Genomic DNA, 20596 nt, shown 5'->3' on the forward strand with positions numbered 1-20596 from the left:
TAACTTAGCCTGAAAATTACCAAATGAAATATTTGTGGCTGTTTACAGTCTTGGTGCCATTTGACCCAGAGAGGAGTGTTCAACCAAATATTAATGCTGTCATGAAGACTGTGCATTTTACTCCTCTCTCATTGCCCCGCGTTGTTCTTGCTTCAGCTCATCTGTTGCTCCATCCCTCTTTCATATCTTTAATTCTCTGTGCTGGATTACTTAAATGCTGTCCCTGCTGGTATCCCACACTGCTGTATGCCTGTCCTAACACATTAACATTCATTTCACCAACTCTTGTCCTTGATATTGCACACTGGGTCTTGGAGCAACACCCCAACTTTACCATTTCTTGCTCTTGGCTTTGAATGCCTTCATGATCTTGCCTCTCCCTATCTCTGTAACCTGTTGCAGTCCTGCAAACATCAGATTTACTCCAATCCTGGCCTCCTGACCATTCATAACCTTAATCATCTCCACCATTGGCTGTCATGAATTTCTCCATCCAAAACTGTGGAATCCTCTCCATAAGTCTTTCCATCCCTTGACCTCCCTCCCCCTCTCTCTTTCCTCCTTTGAGACGTTCCTTCAAAACAATCTCTTTAATCAAGCTTTTGATCAGCTGCCTGAAAATCAGTATACGTGTCTCGACAAATTTGTTTGATGATACTCCTTGGAATGTTCTGCTGTGTCAAAGGTGCTGTGCCATTGCAATTTGTTGTTGCATGGATAAATAGTGATTAAGATGAAATTGGAATTTACAAAAGTAGTGTGGGGCAAACAGTTTTACTGACAATCACAAAAAAAGTAGTAGCTATAAATGAGTTTATACAAATAGAGAATGGTACAGCAGAGTGGGAGACAGCATAGGTACATTGGGCTGAATGGCCTCACTTAAGCCTGTTTGAATGTTTGAGTATTTTATCACCTTGCAAAGCTTCAAGGACCTGTTGAACATTGGCATGGTTCTTTACCTTGGCCTTGTTCCTGCAGCAGACTCACTCGGAGAGTTCTCTATCGGACTGCTAGTGTCTGCAGACACCTCATGGGGCTCAGGGTCCGGCAGTGGGATGATATAGCCATTATTGGTGCCATTGGGCAGCCCCTCAGTACAGTTGGAGTAGATCACGTTGTCGTTAACTTGGAAGAACTTAGCCCCGGCGCGACCTATGGCTGGGTGATCACCCTTCAGAAAGTCCTGGTTAACCTGGGCATATTTCTACAGAAGGTGTGAGAGCAGGGGAGAAGAGAACAACAAACAGAAAATAAATCTGCGTTAAGACACATGATAAATTCTACTCTATCTTTCGCCATCAAGGAGATTTTGCCATTCATAGAATCACTACAATGTGGAGGCAGGCCATTTGCCCCATCAAATCCACACTGACCTTCGAAAAAACATCCCACCCAGACATGGATTACAGGTTTGGAAGGTGGTGATGGAGGATTCTTGACGAGTTACTGCAGTACATCTTGTAGATGGTACATTGCTGCTACTGTGTGTCAGTGATGGAGGGAGGGAGTGTCGAGGGTGGCGGATGAAGTGCAGATCGAGCAGCTGCTCTGAGTTGGATGTCCAATGTAAGAATGATGTCATTACTAGTAAAACTTGCAAGGAAATATTCTAAACATAAAACGTGCATTTCATTCAATATTATTGTTACCTTCTTGTAGCCCTCACTGAGCTGATTTCCTATGTGGGTTACTAAAGTTGAAAATGAAGGTCTTTTCTCAAACTCATCATTCCAACACTTTTGCATGATTTGATATCTGTAAAAGTTTCAAACACAAGTTATTATAAGCAAGTCCCAACAGCAACTCTTATAAATTCAGCTTGGAGGTCAGGTTATTGTGAATATTTTTGGACCCGTGAGTATGTTATTGTATTCCAAATATATTCTGGGGATGTGGGTGTTACCAACTTTCATTGTCTTGGAGAAAGTGGTAGTGAGCTGCCTTCTCAAACCACTGCAGTTCATGTTGTACACCAAGACCCACAGTGCTGTTAGGAAGGAAGTTCCAGGATTTTGACCCAGTGACAATGAAGGAACAGCAATATATTTCCATGTCAGGATGGAGTGTAATTCAGAGGGGAACTTGCACATTTGCTGCCCTTGTCCTTCCAAGATGGTTTGGAAAAAGTGTTGTTTTTCCTTCTGACTATGGATCCCTCCCTCAGTCTCTCCCACCAAAGTATCTGACATTTCCTACTCCCTCTCCTTATGTCTGCCCTTCCCTTGAAAAGTCTCATCAGACAGCACTCTCTCCTTCCTTCAACCTCCCACTCACTTAGGCCTCTTTTCCTTAGCTGCTCTGCTCCTCAGCCACCCTCCTTCTGTAGCCTCCCCCTGCAAACTGTGGGGCATTACTCTCCACCTTTTTCCTACAGCCCACAGGTTTTTAACAAATGAGATATGGTGACATCTCCAGCCCCCCTCTCCCATCCACTCCTTCAGGCTTTCTGTTCCATGTTTGTCAAGCCCAGCAAAATCCTGAGGTGCGTTCCCTTGTTCCTAATTGTTAATATTCCCCATCTAACACAGCAGCTCCTGACTTTACTCACATTTCATCTGAGGCGTACTGAGGTTTGGGCATTCTGTACCCACGCCTAATGGCATTGTAGAATTGGTCATTGACAGGAAGCTCTGGATATGGTGTCCCACCTGGGAAGGAGATTGAAAGAAAAAAGTCACGAAATTAAAAGTGGGGGCGGGGGGGGGGGGGGGAAAAGAGAGAGAGAGAGAGAGAGAGAGAGCGTTGTTATTTACACATCAAAGATCTAATTTAGAAAAGCTTTGCATTTATATAATGCCTTTCACAGAAGCACATCACAAACACTAAAATTATCAAGAAATCTGGGTACTGTAGCCAATTTGTGTGCTGAAAGATTCCATAAAAACTGAAGAGACAATTTTCAAGATTTTAAATTCATGCTGGTTGAGGGTTAAAAACCTGTTCAAGATCCAGGGGAGAATGCCCTTATGATTGTTGGAAATGACAGCGATGGGATTTTCTGAATAGAAGCAGTTTAACCCTCTTTAATCTGGAATCCCCTTTGATGCCAGTGTAGCACTCCCTCAGTCCTGCACTCGATTATGAACTCAGATCTCTGAAGTGGGAAGTAGATTCACACCTTTCGGATTTACAGAGAGTGCCATCTCCTACACCACCTCGATAATCAATTCATTCCAGTCACTGGATGCATCTGTGGACCTGAGATGGTCATCATCAAAGGCCAGAGGAGAACATAGGAACAGGCGGCCATTCAGCCCTCCCCCCAAAGACTGTTATTCTGTTCAATGGGAACATGGTTGATCTGCAATTTAATTCCAAATGTAGGATTAGGGAGATCTGATGAAGGGCTCCGGCCCGAAACGTCGAATTTCCTGTTCCTTGGATGCTGTCTGACCTGCTGTGCTTTAACCAGCAACACATTTTCAGCTTAGGGAGATCTAACACAACTTAAGGCCAGTAGCAAAGTTGCAAAATCGGCCCAAACTCCACTTAGTCACTGGAATTTCCCTCACAAATGCTGAAGTGCCTTTTATGAAGAAGTCAGTCAGAGAGGGAAGAGAGACATTTGGTTTTTGTGGGTCCTTACCGAGGGTGAAGATCTCCCAGAGCAGGACTGCGTAGGACCAGACATCGCTCAGTGTGGTGTATAGGTTGTTGAAAATGCTCTCCGGTGCCATCCATTTCAGAGGCAAAAAGGTCTGGGAACCAATATAATAAATAGTTACCAACCTGGTGGATTCTATTTAAACAACTAACAGTTCATGACAAATACATAATGCAAACATTAAGTGCAACATTATCCTTTTTTTCATTTGTTCACAGAATTTGGGTATCACTGGCTAGGCCTTTCCCTAAAAAACATTGACAAATCAGATGAGTTTTTCAACAGTAATCAGTCGTGGTGACCATTAGGTGAACCTTTTAATTCCAAAGTTTTATTGAATTCAAATTTCATTATCTGCCTTATTGGGATTTGAACACATGTCCCCAAAGAATTAATCTGGGCATCTAGATTCCTAATTGAATGATATGTTCTAAGTGATGGAGTGAATTGACATATTAGGCTAGGGGATAGGTCATTAGAGACACAATGACAGACATCTAAAGGGATATTTTGGAATACTCAGAATAGGTATGTTCCAATAAAGAAAAATTTGTAGGGGAGGATCCACAATCTAAAGAAGTTGGGAACATGTCAAACTTCAGGAAAAAACAAAAGAAGAGTGGCAGGTCAGATTTTAAGGAATAGCAAAGAATAATGAAAGAGTTAATTCAGAGGAGGAAATTAGCATATGAAAGAAAGGTAGCTAGAATGTAAAAATGGATTGTAAAAGTTTCTATATGTAGTGAAAAGGAAAAAGGGTAAATAGAGTGTTGGATCTCTGGAGAGTGAGAATTTGGAATTAATATTAGACACTAAAGAAATGTCAGCTTAAGTGAGGAAATGTTTTTCTTCTGTTTTCACTACTGAGGATGAAAAACAAAATCCACTAATAGATGTTGATAAGGAGTTATGGAAGGAAGACAGGAAGTTAGCAAAATGATAACCATGAGGGAAGCAGCACAAGATGAAGGGATGGAGCTGTAGGTTGATAGGTCTTTGGGTTCAGATAGACTTTATCTTAGGGTCTGAAAAGAACTTGTTAATGAGCTGGTAAATGAATTGGTGTCAAGTTATAAATTGCTTTGATTCTTGAAAGGTTCCATCAGACAGGCAATTAGCAAATGTTATCCTTCCATTCAAGGGGGGACAGTAGAAAACTGGAAGTGATAGGTCAGTTCATTTCATGCCTGTTGTGGGGAAGGTGTTAAAATGTATTAAAGTGTTTATAGTTATGCACTTAGACAAAAAAAATCTCAAGGTAATTGGGAAGTGTCAGCAAAGTTTTGTGAAAGGGAAACCATTTTTAAGTAATTTATTGGAATCCTTTGACGGAGTACCATGCGCTGTGGATAAAGGGGAGCCTTTAGATATACTATTCTTAGATTTCCAGAAGGCGTTTGATAAGGTGCAACATCAAATGTTACTGTGGATAATAAAAGCTCATGACATACGGGTAACGTATTCACATGGAGCGAAGATCGGCTGGCAGAAAACAGAATGAAAACATAGATGGATCTTAGATTGATTGGCAGGTTGTGACAAGTGGAGTTTCACAGGATTCAGTGCAGGGGGGCCTCGACTTTTCACAAGTTACAGTTTGATGAGGGAAGTGAAGGTATAGCAGCTGAAGTTGGAGACAACAAGATGGACAGTTAGCTTGTTGTGAAGGAAAGATAAAGAGATTGCAGACAGAAATAGATAGGTTGAGTGAGTGGCCAACAATCTGGCAGGCAGAGTATAATGTGGAAAAATGTGAAGTTGTTCCTACTTTGGCAGGAAGATTAAAAGAGCAGAGTGTTACTTAAATAGAGAACGGCTGCAGCATTCCAAGCTACAGAGGGATGAATTACAAACCATTGGTAGACAGGCTCAGCATGTAATCAAGAAATCTAACGGGATGCTATTGTTTATTGGAAGTGGAATTGAACAAAAAAATTAAGGATCAGTGTTGAAGAAGGGTCTCTGGACCCGAAACATTAACTCTGCTATCTCTCCCCAGATGCTTTCAGACCTGCTGAGTTTTTCCAGTAATCTGTGATTTTTAAAATAAAAGTAAGGATGCTATGCTTTATTTAAAGAGCCATGAAGTGGAGGTGCCGGTGTTGGATTGGGGTAGACAAAGTCAAAAGTCACACGACACCAGGTTATCGTCCAACAGGTTTATTTGAAATCACAAGCTTTTGGAGTGCTGCTCCTTCATCAGGTGAAGTCACTTCAACTTGATGAATGGGCAGTGCTCCCAAGGCTTGTGATTTCAAATAAATCTGGTGGACTAGAATCTGGTGTCATCTGACTTCTGACTTTATTTAAAAAGGTCATTGGAGAGAGCACATTTCGAATACTGTATGTAGTTTTGGTCTCCTTTTTTGAAGGAGGAGATAAATCCATTGCATGCAGTCTAGTGGAGATTAACTGGATTGACATCTGGAATGAGTTGGTTGTCTTAGGAGGGTAGGTTCGACAGGCTGGTGTTGTTTTCATTGGAGAGTAGAAAAGTGAGAGGCGACCTGATTGAAGTGTGTAAGATCCTGAATGGTTTCGATAAGGTGGGTGTGCTTACATTTGTGGGTGCGTCCAGAACTAGATATTAAAGGCCTTTTAGGACAGAGATGAGGAGAATTTTTTTGGAGATTACGTGACTTCAGAACTCTCTGCTTCAGAAGGCAGCAAGGGCAGAGGAATTGAATATTTTTAAGACGGAAGTGGATAGACTTTGTTTGGCAGAAAATAAAGGATTCTCAGGATTACATGGAAAGGTGCAGACAGATCAGCCTTAATCTTACTGAATAGCCGAGGAGTTAAAGGGGCTGAATGGTCTACGTTTGTCCCTATTTGTAATATTTTCAAAATTGTTACACTAGTGAGAGACAGAGAGGAGAAAGAGACAGATGGGAAGGAGAAAGGGGAGAGAAAAGATGGAGGGAAAATGGAGAGAGAAAGAGAGAAGGGAAGAGAAAGAGAGAAACAGATGGAGGGTATGTAAGAGATCTGGCGAGAAAGAAAGAAAGGGACAGAGAAAGGGAGAAAGTGAAGACTTACATTTCTATAACACATTTCACTATCTCTGGTCATGTCTGAATGAACAGCAGAGCAAAACACATGCATGTTGGTGAATTATTGATAAATATTTCCCAGCAGTATAATATGTGCATGGTGTCATAAGCCTCAAAAGGGACCAATTGCAATATTACCAGTGTGATGACAGATATACAGAAAAGACCAAATTTGAGAGACTGATCAATCAATCCATCAGTTCGCTTTGTTATCAGTGGATCACAAATTGAAGAATCACTGGACAAATGGACAAAGCAACAGCAGATTGATGGGAAGGTAACAAGACAGGACTAACAAGACTAACCACCCATTATGGAGCAATTACATCACATAAGGAGTTTATTCAGTGACACAGTAATAATGTCATACCTATGGACCAGAGGATTGGGTTCAAGTCCCACCTGCTCCAGAGCTATGTCATAACACCGCTGAATAGGTTGATTAGAAAATTAGGCTAAAAAATAGATCCTAAAGTCTTTTGTGGCACAGTGGTAGTCTCCCTACCTCTGGTCAGAAGGCCTGGGCTAAAGTTCCAATCACACAAGGCCATGTGTAATAACATGTCTGAGCACGTTGATTGTAACTATGGAGTGGGTTAAGCATCTGGCAAGATGATTGAGAAAGAGAGGCCACAGATTTCAGAAAAAAAATTAAGGTCATTGAGAAGGACCCTCTTGTGGTAAAGTGACAGCATCCCTGCCTGTGGACCGGGAGATCCACCTGCTTCAGAGGTGTGCAATAACATCTCTGAACAGGTTAGTTAGAAATACAGGTCAATAAAAATATTCATTCAACTTATCATATCTCAATACAAACTGAGGCAAGAAAAATATTCATAAGGATCAGAATACTTATACAGACAGAATGTTTTAAGGTTTAAATATTTACACAAAATGTAAAATGACAACCATCTGATGAAGGGGCAGCACTCCGAAAACTATTGCTTCCAAATAAACCTGTTGGACTATAACCTGTTGTTGTGTGATTTTTAAACTTTGTACATCCCAGTCCAACACCGGCACCTCCAAATCAAATACAAAATGTGATATTCATACATATGGAAAGCAATTCTTACACAGTCCACGATATTTAAACTGGTCATGATATTTACATGGAATGTGATATTTACACAGATGACAATATTTCATGGTCTGTGATAATGATGCAATTTATGATATTTAAGCAGACGATGAGATACTCACACTGCCTCTTGAAATATAATTAGAATCATTCATTATGTCTCTTGCTAATCCAAAGTCACAGATTTTTGCGAGTTTTCCTTCACAGATCAGTACATTCCTTGCAGCCAAATCCCGATGGACACACTACCAAAACAGAAAAAAACTAAAATAAATCCATCACAACTTGACAATAATGCTCCAGGAACCCAGTGATATCACCAGGAACTGGGGGAGGGATTCCCTCTGACATCACATGTGACAGCCAGGGGATTCCCCATAAACCCAATGATGTCATCAGGATCTGAGATTTGCCAGTGGTCACCTGGCTCACTAACGTCCTTTGGGGAAGGGAATCTGCCATCCTCATTTTGTCTGGTCTCCATGTGACTCCAGACATACAGCAAAATGGCCGACTCTCAACTGCCCTCTGAAATGACCTAGCAAGCCATTCTGTTGTGTCAATCGCTATGAAGTTTCAACAAAGAAATGAAACCAGACAAACCACCTGGCACCGACCTACGTACAGGAAACCCTGCAAAGTCCTGCTGACTAACATCTGGGGGCTAGTGCCAAAATTGGGAGAGCTCTGTCTCACAGACTAATCAAGCAACGGCCTGACAAAGTCATACGCGTAGAATCATACCTTACAGGTAATATCCCAGCCACCACCATCACCATCTCTGGATGTGTCCTGTTCCATTGGCAGAACAGACTCAGCAGAAATGGCAGTATACAGTTGGGAGGAGTTGACCTGGAGTCCTCAACTCTGACCTCATGAAGTTTCATGGCTTCAGGTTAAACACGGGCATGGAAACCTCCTGCTGATTACCATGTACGATCTGACCTCATCTGATGAGTTAGTGCTCCTCCATGCTGAACAGCACTTGGAGGAAGCACTGAGGGTAGACAAGGGGCAAAATGTACTCTAGTTGGGGGATTTCAACGTCTAGTACCAAAAGTGGCTCGGAGGCAGTAGTACTGATCGAGCTGGTCAGGTCCTAAAAGATGCATCTGTCAATGACAGTATTGGTAAGAGTGACCACCACACAGTCCTTGGAGACCAAGTCCTGTTTACATTCAGAATACCCTCCATCGTGTTTTGTGGCACTATAGCCATGCCAAATGGGACAGATGTTGAACAGATCTAGCACTTCATAAGAACTTCAGAGATCTAGAACTCAAGACTGGGCATCCATGAGGCACTGTGGACAGCAGAAGAATTATACCCCAGCAGAATCTGTAAATTCATGGCTCAGCATATCCCCCACGTAACCATTACCATCAAGACAGGGGATCAATCCTGAGTCAATGGAATGTACCAGGAGGGCATGTCAGGTGCAGCATCAGGCATACCTGAAGATGAGGTGTCAACCTAGTGAAGCTACCAAACAGAACCATTTGCATGCAAGACAGGATAAGCAACAAGTGATAGGCAGAACTAAGCGATCCCACAATCAATGGATCAGATCTAAACTCTGCAATTGTGAATGGTGGTGGCAATTAAAAAACTCACTGGAGGAGGAAGCTCCACCAATACTCTCCTCCTCAATGATGGAAGAGCCCAGCACATCAGTGCAAAAGAGAAGGCTGAAGCACTCTCAGCAATCTTCACCCAGAAGTGCCAAAATGATGATCCATATCGATCTCCTCAGTGGTCCCCAGCGTTACAGATACTAGTCTTCAGCCAACTCAATTCACTCCATGTGATATCAAGAAACTGTTGGAGACACACTGGATACTGCAAAGGCTGTGGGCTGTAACAACATTCTGGCAATGCTGCTGAAGATTTGTGTTCCTGAACTTGCTGCTCCCCCAGCCAAGCTGTAGAGATACAATACTAGTATCTACCTGACAATGTCAAAAATTAGGAGAAAGCTGATTCCTGAAGAAGGGCTCATGCCAAAAACGTCGATTCTCCTGCTCCTTGGATGCTGCCTGACCTGCTGCACTTTTCCAGCAATGTCAAAAAGTACTCAGATATGTCCTGTACACAAAAAGCAGACCAAATCCAACCCGGCCAATTCCCACCCATCAGTCTACTCTCAATCAGTAAAGTGATGGACAGTGTCATCAACAGTGTTATCAAGCAGCACCTGCTCAGCGATGCCCAGTTTGGATTCCACCAGGGCCACTCAGCTCCTGATCTCATTACAGCCTTGGTTCAAGCATGGACAAAAGAGTTGAATTCCAGAGGTGAGGGGAGACCGACAGCTCTTGACATCAAAGCTGCATTTCACCAAGTGTGGCATCAAAGAGCCCTAGCAAAACTGGAATAAATGGGTGTTGGGGACAAACTTTCTGCTGGAGGGTATCACAGTTGGCACATAGGAAGATGGTGGTTGTTGTTTGAGATCAGCCATCTGTGACAATGCTACCCATTTAACAAGGTTATGCTATCCTTGACTTTTTTTCTCAGAGCTGTTATAAAAGCAGTGATTGCGAAAAGTCTGGCTTTGGATGGGTTGTAGGACCAATTTGAAAAAAAACCCAACAACAGCAACACCTTGTTAAATGAGCTGCATCGTTACACATCTCAGCTTCAGGATCTCTCTGCAGGAGTTTTTCAGGGTAATGTCCGAGACACAACCATCTTCAGCTGCTTCATCAATGATCCTCCCGCAAACTTTAGAGTGGGGGTGTTCACCGATGGCTGCACATCGGTGTTCAACATTATTACTTCTGGGCTCAGTGTGTGAAAATAACAGCACAGACTCCATCAAACACATAAGGCTGCAGCAGAAGCACATACAGAAGGGGCAGAGAGAAAGAAAGGAGGAGAGAGAAAGACAGAGAAAGAAACAAAGAGAAAGAGAAAGACAGGGAGAGGGAAAAAGAGAAACAGAGACAGAAACAGAAAGAGAGAGAGAGACACACACAGACAGACAGAGCAGAAAGAGAAAGGCAGAAAGAGAGAAAGATGGAGAGAGAAACAGAGACAGAGACAGGGAGTAAAAGAGAAAGCAAGTAGAAAGATAGACAGAGAGGCAGAGAGTGATACAGAGAAATTTAGAACATAGAAAGACAGTAGACAGGAAAACACAAACAGAAATACAAATGCGGAGACACAGGTTTGAATGGCTTACATTTTTCAACGAAAGGAATTCCATTCCTTGTGCCACCTGATAACTGATCCCAACAAGATCCGTGTAGGTCAGAATCGGAGACTCGCTGATCAGTAGCTTATTCTCTGTGACCTCATGCTCTTTCAAAAAAAAAGACAGGACGGTGTAAGGACCTTGCAATTAGCAGACTTATGCTTCTGAAGAGACACATCAACTTGTACAAAGGGTAACCAACTAGTTTGAATTCAGCTGCTTGCTGTATGTAGGGAGACAGAGTCATAGAGATGTGCAGCATGGAAACAGACCCTTCGGTCCAACCTATCCATGCCGACCAGATATCCCAACTCAATCTAGTCCCATTTGCCAGCACTTGGCCCATATCCCTCCAAACCTTCCTATTCATATACCCATCCAAATGCTTCTTAAATGTTGCAATTGTACCAGCCTCCACCACATCCTCTGGCAGCTCATTCCATACACGTACCACCCTCTGCATAAAAAAGTTGTCCCTTAGGCCTCTTTTATATCTTTCCCCTCTCACCCTAAACCCATGCCCTCTAGTTCTGGACTCCCTGACCCCAGGGAAAAGATTTTGTCTATTTATCCTATCCATGCCCATCAATTTTGTAAACCTCTATAAGGTCACCCCTCAGCCTCCGACGCTCCAGGGAAAACAACCCCAGCCTGTTCAGCCTCTCCCTGTAGCTCAAATCCTGCAACCCTGGCAACATTCTTGTAAATCTTTTCTGAACCCTTCCAAGTTTCACAACATCCTTCTGATAGGAGGGAGACCAGAATTGCACACAATATTCCAACAGTGGCCTAACCAATGTCCTGTACGGCCACAACATGACCTCCCAACTCCTGTACTCAATACTCTGACCAATAAAGGAAAGCACACCAAACACCTTCTTCACTATCCTATCTACCTGCGACTCCACTTTCAAGGAACTATGAACCTGCACTCCAAGGTCTCTTTGTTCAGCAACACTCCCGAGTACCTTGCCATCAAGTGCATAAGTCCTGCGAGGATTTGCTTTTCCAAAATGCAGCACCTCGCATTTATCTGAATTAAACTCCATCTGCCACTTCTCAGCCCATTGGCCCATCTGGTCCAGATCCTGTTGTAATCCGAGGTAACCCTCTTCGCTGTCCACTACACCTCCAATTTTGGTGTCATCTGCAAACTTACTAACTGTACGTCTTATGCTCACATCCAAATCATTTATGTAAATGACAAAAAGTAGAGGGCCCAGCACCGATCCTTGTGGCACTCCTCTGGTCGCAAGCCTCCAGTCTGAAAAACAACCCTCCACCACCACCCTTCTGACTTCTACCTTTGAGCCATCTTGTGCACAGCCACCACATGTGGCTAATCTGTGCTTCAAGGGTGCTGGGGTTGTCAGAAACCTCTTACAGTAGGATTTGGGGAGAATCAACGGTTTCCCCTTATCATACCTGGGGTCTTTAATGTCCATTTAAACCCTCAGATGGGACTTTGTGTTAACAATTCAAGAAACAGCACATCTCATAATCAAGGTCACCACCCCTTCAGGAATGGATTGGAGTCTCTGGGAATTAATGGTCACCTCCAGGATGGCTGTGTGGACAAGTCAAGGACAAAAGTCTGGAAAGTATTACACTTTTATATCTTAAGAACTGTTCCATTAAACTGAAAAGAAAATATTGATGGTCAAAATGCCAGGATGACAATGTTCTTCATAATCACTTTAAAGTATATTGGATAGTGTAGGAAATAAAAGTCAATCTGACAGCGGCAAACAGCAACATATTAATGACTAGAACATTTTATTTAGAATCACAGTCATAGAGACGTACAGCATGGAAACAGACCCTTCAGTCCAACCCGTCCATACCAACCAGCTATCTCAACCCAATCTAGTCCCAACTGCCAGAACCCGACCCATATTCCTCCAAACCCTTCCTATTCATATATCCATCCAATTGCCTTTTAAATGTTGTAATTGTACCAGCCTGCACCACTTCCTCTGGCAGCTCATTCCACATACGCACCATCCTCTGCGTGAAAAAGTTGTCCCTTAGCTCTCTTTTATATCTTTCCCCTCTCACCCTAAACCTATGCCCTCTAGTTCTGGACTCCCCCACCCCAGGGAAAAGACCTTGTCTATTTACCCTATCCATGCACCTCATGACTTTATAAACCTCTATATGGTCACCCCTCAGCCTCCGACGCTCCAGGGAAAACAGCCCTAGCCTACTCAACCTCTCCTATAGCTCAAATCATCCAATCCTGGCAACATAATTATAAGTCTTTTCTAAACCCTTCCAAATTTCATGACATCCTTCCGATAGGAAGGAGAACAGAATTGCACGCAATATTCCAAAAGTGGCCGAACTATTGTACTGTACAGTCGCAACATGACTTCCCAACTCCTGTACGCAATACTCTGACCAATAGAGGAAAGCATACCAAATGCTTCCTTCACTATCCTATCTACCTGTGACTCTACTTTCAAGGAGCTATGAATCTGTACTCCAAGGTCTCTTTGTTCAGCAACACTCCAGAGGACCTTACCATTAAGTGTACAAGTCCTGCTAAGATTTGCGTTGCCAGCACCTCACATTTATCTAAATTAAACTCCATCTGCCACTCTTCAACCCATTTACCCATCTGATCAAGATCCCGTTGTAATCCGAGGTAACCTCCTTCGCTGTCCAATTTTGGTGTCATCTGAAAACTTACTAACTGTATCTCTTAAGCTCACATCTGAATAATTTATATAAATGATGAAAAATAGTGGACCCAACACCAATCCTTGTGGCACTCCACTAGTCATAGACCTCCAGTCTGAGAAACAACCCTCCAACACCACCCTCTGTTTTCTACTTTAAACCAGCTCTGTATCTAAATAGCTAGTTTGCCCTGTATTCCATGAGGTCTAAAGCTTGCTAACTAGCCTCCCATGGGGAACTTTGTCGAATGCCTTACTGAAGTCCATATAAATCACATCTACCGCTCTGCCCTCATCAATCCTGTTACTTTTGAAAACACTCAATCAAGTTTGTGAGACATGATTTCCCACGCACAAAGCCATGTTGACTATCCCTAATCAGTCCTTGCCTTTCCAAATACATGTACATCCTTTCCCTCAGGGTTCCCTCCAACAACTTGCCCACCACTGACTTCAGGCTTACTGGTCCATAGTTCCCTGGCTTGTCCTTACCACCCTTCTTAAACAGTGACACCATGTTTGCCAACCTCCAGTCTTCCAGCACCATACCTGTGACTATCAATGGTACAAATATCTCAGCAATCACTTCTCTAGCTTCCCACAGAGTTCTAGGGTACACCTGATTAGGTCCTGGGGATTTATCCACTTTTACATGCTTCAAGACATCCAGTACTTCCTCCTCTGTAATATGGGTATTTTTTTAAGATGTCACCATCTATTTCCCCACATTCTATATCTTCCATGTCCTTTTCCACAGTAAACACTGATGCAAAATATTCATTATGTATATCCCCCTTCTCCTGCAGCTTCACACAAAGCCTGCCTTGCTGATCTTTGAGGGCCCTATTCTCTCCTTAGTTACCCCTTTGTCTTTAATGTATTTGTAAAAACCCTTTGGATTCTCCTTAACTCTGTTTGCCAAAGCTCTCTCATGTCCCCTTTTTGCCCTCCTGATTTCCCTCTTAAGTATACTTCTACTGCCTTTATACTCTGAAGACTCATTTTATCTAACTTGTTCTATACCTTACATATGCTTCCTTTTTTTCTTCACCAAATCCTCAATTTCTTTAGTCATCCAGCATTCCCTATACCTACCAGCCTTTCCTTTCAACCTGACAGGAATATACTGTCTCTGGACTCTTGTCGTCTAATTTTTGAAGGCTTCCCATTTTACAGCCATCCCTTTACCTGTGAACACCTGCCCCCAATCAGCTTTTGAAAGTTTTTGCCAAATACCATCAAAATTAGCCTTCTCCAATTTAGAACTTCAACTTTTAGATCTGGTCTATCTTTTTCCATCACTATTTTAAAACTAATAGAATTATGGTCACTGGTCCCAAAGTGCTCCCCCACTGACACTTCAGTCACCTGCCCTGCCTTATTTCCCAAGAATAGGTCAAGTTTTGCACCTTCTCTAGTAGGTACATCCACAAACTGAATCAGAAAATTGTCTCGTCCATGCTTAACAAATTCATCTTCATCTAAACCCTTAACACTGTGGTAGTCCCAGTCTATGTTTGGAAAGTTAAAATCCCCTACCATAACCACCCTATTATTCTTACAGATAATGGAGATCTCCTTACAAATTTTTTTCTCAATTTCCCTCTGACTATTAGGGGTCTGTAATACAATCCCAATATGGCGATCATCCCTTTCTTATTTCTCTATTCCACCCAAATAACGTTCCTGGACATATTTCTGGGAATATCCTCCCTCAGTACAGCAATAACACTATACCTTATCAAAAACGCCAGTTCCCCTCCTCTCTCGCCTCCCTTTCTATCCTTCCTGTAGCATTTGTATCCTGGAGCATTAAGCTGCCAATCCTGTACATCCCTGAGCCATGTTTCTGTAATTGCTATGATATCCCAGTCCCATGTTCCTAACCATGCCCTGAGTTCATCTGCCTTCCCTGTTAGGCCCCTTGCATTGAAATAAACGCAGTTTAATTTATCAGTCCTACCTTGTTCTCTGCTTTGTCCCTGCCTGCCCTCACTGATCAATATTGATGAGTAAATATTGACTAAGACCCTACGAGGGAGCTCCCTTTTTGTCTCTGGTTCCCTGGATAACACTCTCATGTCTGAGTGATAAGATTGTGGTCTGGTTCAAGCCCTACTCCAGATTCCTGAGCACCAACTGCAGACTAACACTTTCAGTGTAATACTGACAGAAGGTAACTCTGTTGGAGGTATCCTCTCTTTCAGAATTTAACTAATGCCCTTACAACCTAGTCAGGGGTGCGTAAAAGATCAGAAACTGAACCGGATTAGCCGTATGATCACTGAGCTAGAGGAACAGTTCAGAGACTGGGAATTCTGTCACCAGTAACACGCTTCATGACTAGTGAAATTCTATCCACCATCTACAAGGCACAGGTCAGGATTGTGATGGTAATTTCCATTGCTTGGTTGAATGAAGCTCCAGGAACACTCAAGCATAAGACCATAAGACATAGGAGTGGAAGTAAGGCCATTCGGCCCATCGAGTCCACTCCGCCATTCAATCATGGCTGATTGAAGCAGCTCAATACCAACCAGGACAAAGCAGTTTTCTTGATTAACATACCATCCACCACGTTTAACATCCACTCCCTCCACCACAAACACACAGTAGCAGCAGTGTGCACCATCTATAAGATGCACTGCAGAAGTTTGCTACGTCTCCTTTGGCAGCGATTTCCAAATCTGTCATCTGGAAGGACAAGAGCAGCAGATACATGGGAACACCACCACCTCCAAGCCACTCACCATCCCGACTTGGAAACATATCACCCTTCCTTCACCATTGCTGGGTCAAAGTCCTGGAACTCCCTCCCTTAGACCATTGAGAGTTAACCTACAGCACAAGGACTGCAACAGGTCAAGAAGGCACCACCTTCTCAAGGGGCAACTGGAAAGTATATACATACCCCGTGAAAGAATTAAAAGCATTGCTCCTTGCGAGATTTTGCTGTGCAAGAAAACTGTTACATTTCCTACTTTGTGAAAGTGACTCCATTTTAAATAAATACTCCGTGAGTTGTAAAGTGCAGGAAAAGTTCTTAAGGATGTGAAAGGAATATAAAAATTCAGTTCACTCTTTCACCCTCCAATTGTTAAGGTGGCGTTTGAATCTTTTCGTTTCACACAGAGTGAAAGTATCTTTTTGGATTTTTAAAAAGATATTAACATCTAACTTGTTCTTTTAGCTCAATACAAGCAACAGCCTGCAGTATGAAGCAGCTGCCAGTTGGTGGCAGTCACGGTTTGCAGTTCAGGAGAAAGGAGGGGAAACGATGGGAGAATACAGAAGAGAAAGGGAGTGGGGAAAAGAGAGAGAGAGATAGACAGAGAGGTGGGAGGGTGGGGAGACAGAGAGAGAGGGTTGGGGGGGGGGGTACAGAGAGAGAGGGATAGTATTAGAGAGAGACAGACAGACAAAGACTGGCATAGATAAAGATTGAGATTGAGAGAAATAGATAAAAATAGACCGATAAAAGGGAGGCATAGAGAGATAGAGAGTTACCAAGGGTTCTCCTGTGAATAATGCCTGTTCTATGCAAAACACTCAAAAAAAACAGTACAAGAGATGGTGAGAGAAAGAGAGAGGGGAGATAAAGGAAATTGAGGGGGGAGGGGGGAAAGGGTGAGCTGGAGGTGACGGAAGGGAGGGATTGGGAGAGGGGTGTGTGAGAAGGAAAAGGGTGGGAGAGAAAGGGGGCTGGGAGGGAGTGGAGTTGGGGTGTGTGAGTGATTGAGGGGGCTGACAGCGAGGGAGAGAGAGAATGTGTGGAAGAGAGAGAGGTAGATGGTACGGGGGAGATGTGAAGGAGGGAGAGAGGCGGGAGAGAGTGAAGGCTGGGATGGGGTAGAGAGAAAGGGAGAGAAGTGTGGGAGAGAAATCAGGGAGCATGGGGGGGGCGGAGAAAGAGAGAGAGAGACAGAGAGAGAGACAGAGAGAGAGACAGAGAGAGACAAAAGGGGTTAGGAGAGGAGAGGCGGGACAGGATGATAAGTCAGCACATGATAACCAGGACTTGGGGCTTTAGAGAGCAGTGTGCTTGGGTCAGGATCCGTGAACTTTCTCTCTTGCTCAGAGCATAGTGAGGGGAGGGGGAGAAAAGGAGGAGGGGGAGAAAAGAAGGGGTGAAGGAGAGGGGGCAGGCTATGGGTAGGTGGAGAGGAAGCTGGAGAGGTACAGGAGAAAAGGGTCAGGATAGAGTGAAGTGGCAGATGAGCAAAGGTGGCAGGATAGCGGGTGAGAGAGAGAAAACGAGGGAAAAGGCAGAAAGAGAAAGAAACTTGACCAGGATGTTTAGGAGTTAGATTGAGGTGAAGGGACCGAGGGGAGTTACCAGTGTGGGAGCTTGTCTCCTGTGAGTATGGCCTGTTGTAGTCGGGGTGCTCGATATCAGCATAGTTTGGTTCACGTTTAGCCTCCAGCATTGGCATGTACTCAAGCTTCTCATCTTTAGTCATGTCCATGTACCCTCCATCATTCTCAAACGACAGGGCCACATAACTGTGAACGAGAATGAGGGGGAGACAGTAAGAATGATCATGAACAATACAGTAGAAGGATCTGCTTCCCTGTCAGTGAAATATGAACCACAGAACAATGCAGCACAGAATTAGCCCACTCAATCCACTAGAGCCCTTCCAAAGAGAAACAATGAGTCTCATAGCCCTCTCTCTCCATAGCACTCTAAATAATAATAATTTAACATTGAATAAGTGTCTTTTGTTTTATCAAGTACGGTTTTCAAAATTGTGATTGAATGTTTGCACTGCTTTTTCAGGCAGCACTTCCAGGATTACACTAACTCACGAGGTAAAATAAACCTCTCTCTGGTCCTTTTGTCCTTTGCATTCTATATTGGTTTGAGTGTGTCACCAAGGGTCATGTGTTCTGCTGAATAGGTCAACCTCCGTTCTCTCTAAATCCATGAAGAGTAGGGGGATTAAAATCAGTGAACACTCCTCAGCCCTTCACCCAGCAAGTTCCCAGAATTGTCCCAGATTTAGACAGCACCTTGGAGGGGGGGGGGGCAGTGGGTCTTGGTAGGCTTTTGGAAGGTTATGGCAATTGTGGAGTTTAAGACCAGGTTTCTTGTTGCAGTTCTGAAACTGTTTATCCTTTATTGCATCACACACTGCAAACATTGCCTGGAATAAAGCACACTAGAGACTAGTGCACAGAGTGAGACAGAGTGAGACAGAGTCAGACAGAGTGAGACAGAGACAGACAGAGACAGACAGAGACAGACAGAGACAGACAGAGACAGACAGAGACAGACAGAGACAGACAGAGACAGACAGAGACAGACAGAGACAGACAGTCGTGCAGAAAGAGTGACAGTGCTTAGAGAGATAAGTGGGGAGGCAATGGTCTAGTGGTATTATTGTTGGAATGTTAATGCGGACAAAGGTACTGTTCTGGGGACCTGTGTTTGAATCCTGCCACGGGAGTGCAAAAAAAAAACTGGAATTAAGAATCTAATGACAATCATGAATCCATTGTTAATTGTTGGGAAAACCCACCTGGTTCACTAATGTCCTTTAGGGAAGGAAATCTGTCATCCTTACCTGGTCTGGCCTACAAGTGTCTATAGACCCACAGTGACGTGGTTGATTCTTAAGTGCCCTCTGACAAATTAGGGACGGGCAATAAATGCTGGCCTAGTCAGCATTGCCCACTTTCCATGAATGAATTTTTTAAAATGTGGACAGAGAAAGAGATGAGCACAAATAAAGAGGCAATTGCACAGACAGAGATGTGTACACTGAGAGGGGCGTTGCAGCTTATAAACATGAAGAGTGATGTCTTGCTGCAACTGCAGGAAGTCAGGAGGATGAGTTGGTCTCTCTAACCCACGGGGTTTGACAGTGTTCTGGCTACATCTGGAGCAGAGCCAAAACAAGCTCCAAGAAAAATAAAAATCGAGAATCGGAAACTATTTCCACAATTACACACAGGATAGAAATAACTGGTCATTTGCATAGGGTGTGTTAGGAATTCAAACACCCTTCATTGTTACACTGAAGCCTGGTTTAGAAATGTTATTAATCTCTTCAGTTTGATCCACAAAATCCTCCCAAAACAAAACTGCTGCTGATTGCGGGGAAAGTTTCAAATTAAATCACAGTCTCTTTCTGATTCCTCTTTATGCTAAATTTCCTTAAAAGCAGAGACTGTAAAAAGGGAATGACAGAGGCGGCCAAGGAAGAAATCTCCCATTGTCAGGAGTTCAACATCAGGGCTGGCATTCGACTGTACAAGCTGTGCATTGTTAACCACAGTCAGTACGGGATTGGGCCACTCAGCCCATCATGAACGTGATGACCCACTGAAAGAGATATCCACGTCTACTGGTGCTAATATCATCATTCTAACTTCTTAAAGGGAGAGGAAGCTAGGGGGAGAGCAACATTAAACTGAAGGCCAAAACACTGAAATTAATTACATATAATTCTTAGGGCTAAAGGGTATGGGGAGAAAGAACGTTCAGGGACTGAGTTGGATGATTAACCATGATCATATTGAATGGTGAAACAGGCTGGAAGGACTAAATGGCCTACTCCTATTTTCTATGTTTCTGACAGGGAGAGAGAAAACGGGAGAGAGACAAGAGTGAAATGCAAGAGACTGAGCAAGAAACTGGGTTCAGGAGCATAGAGAGAGAGAGAGATAGATAGAGAGAGAGAGAGAGAGAGAGAGAGAGAGAGAGAGAGATAGAGAGAGAGAGAGATAGAGAGAGAGAGAGAAAGAGAGAGAGAAAGAGAGAGAGAAAGAGAGAGAGAAAGAGAGAGAGAAAGAGAGAGAGAAAGAGAGAGAGAAAGAGAGAGAGAGAAAGAGAGAGAGAAAGAGAGAGAGAGAGAGAGAGAGAGAGAGAGAAAGAGAGTGGTGCTGGAAAAGCACAGCAGGTCAGGCAGCATCTAAGGAGCAGGAAAATTGACGTTTCGGGCAAAAAGCCCTTCATCAGGAATAGAGGCTGGA

At 43.4% G+C, this 20596-nt stretch overlaps 1 protein-coding gene across 3 annotated transcripts in view; it reads right to left on the minus strand.

Annotated features, from left to right (window-relative positions):
• The window catches only part of pdgfrb (platelet-derived growth factor receptor, beta polypeptide), a 131875-nt gene that overhangs the window by 6110 nt on the left and 105169 nt on the right, over window positions 1–20596 (minus strand). For all 3 annotated transcript variants that reach the window (XM_060837409.1, XM_060837408.1, XM_060837407.1), the window contains exons 16-22: window positions 17955–18121; window positions 10926–11044; window positions 7864–7986; window positions 3590–3701; window positions 2552–2651; window positions 1653–1758; window positions 963–1207 (exon numbers count right to left, since the gene is read on the minus strand). In XM_060837409.1, coding sequence (XP_060693392.1) covers window positions 963–1207; window positions 1653–1758; window positions 2552–2651; window positions 3590–3701; window positions 7864–7986; window positions 10926–11044; window positions 17955–18121 — 972 coding nt within the window. The remainder of the gene's footprint in view (window positions 1–962; window positions 1208–1652; window positions 1759–2551; window positions 2652–3589; window positions 3702–7863; window positions 7987–10925; window positions 11045–17954; window positions 18122–20596) is intronic.

The sequence above is a fragment of the Hemiscyllium ocellatum genome, chromosome 16, assembly GCF_020745735.1.
Source record: "Hemiscyllium ocellatum isolate sHemOce1 chromosome 16, sHemOce1.pat.X.cur, whole genome shotgun sequence".
Lineage (NCBI taxonomy): Eukaryota > Metazoa > Chordata > Chondrichthyes > Orectolobiformes > Hemiscylliidae > Hemiscyllium > Hemiscyllium ocellatum.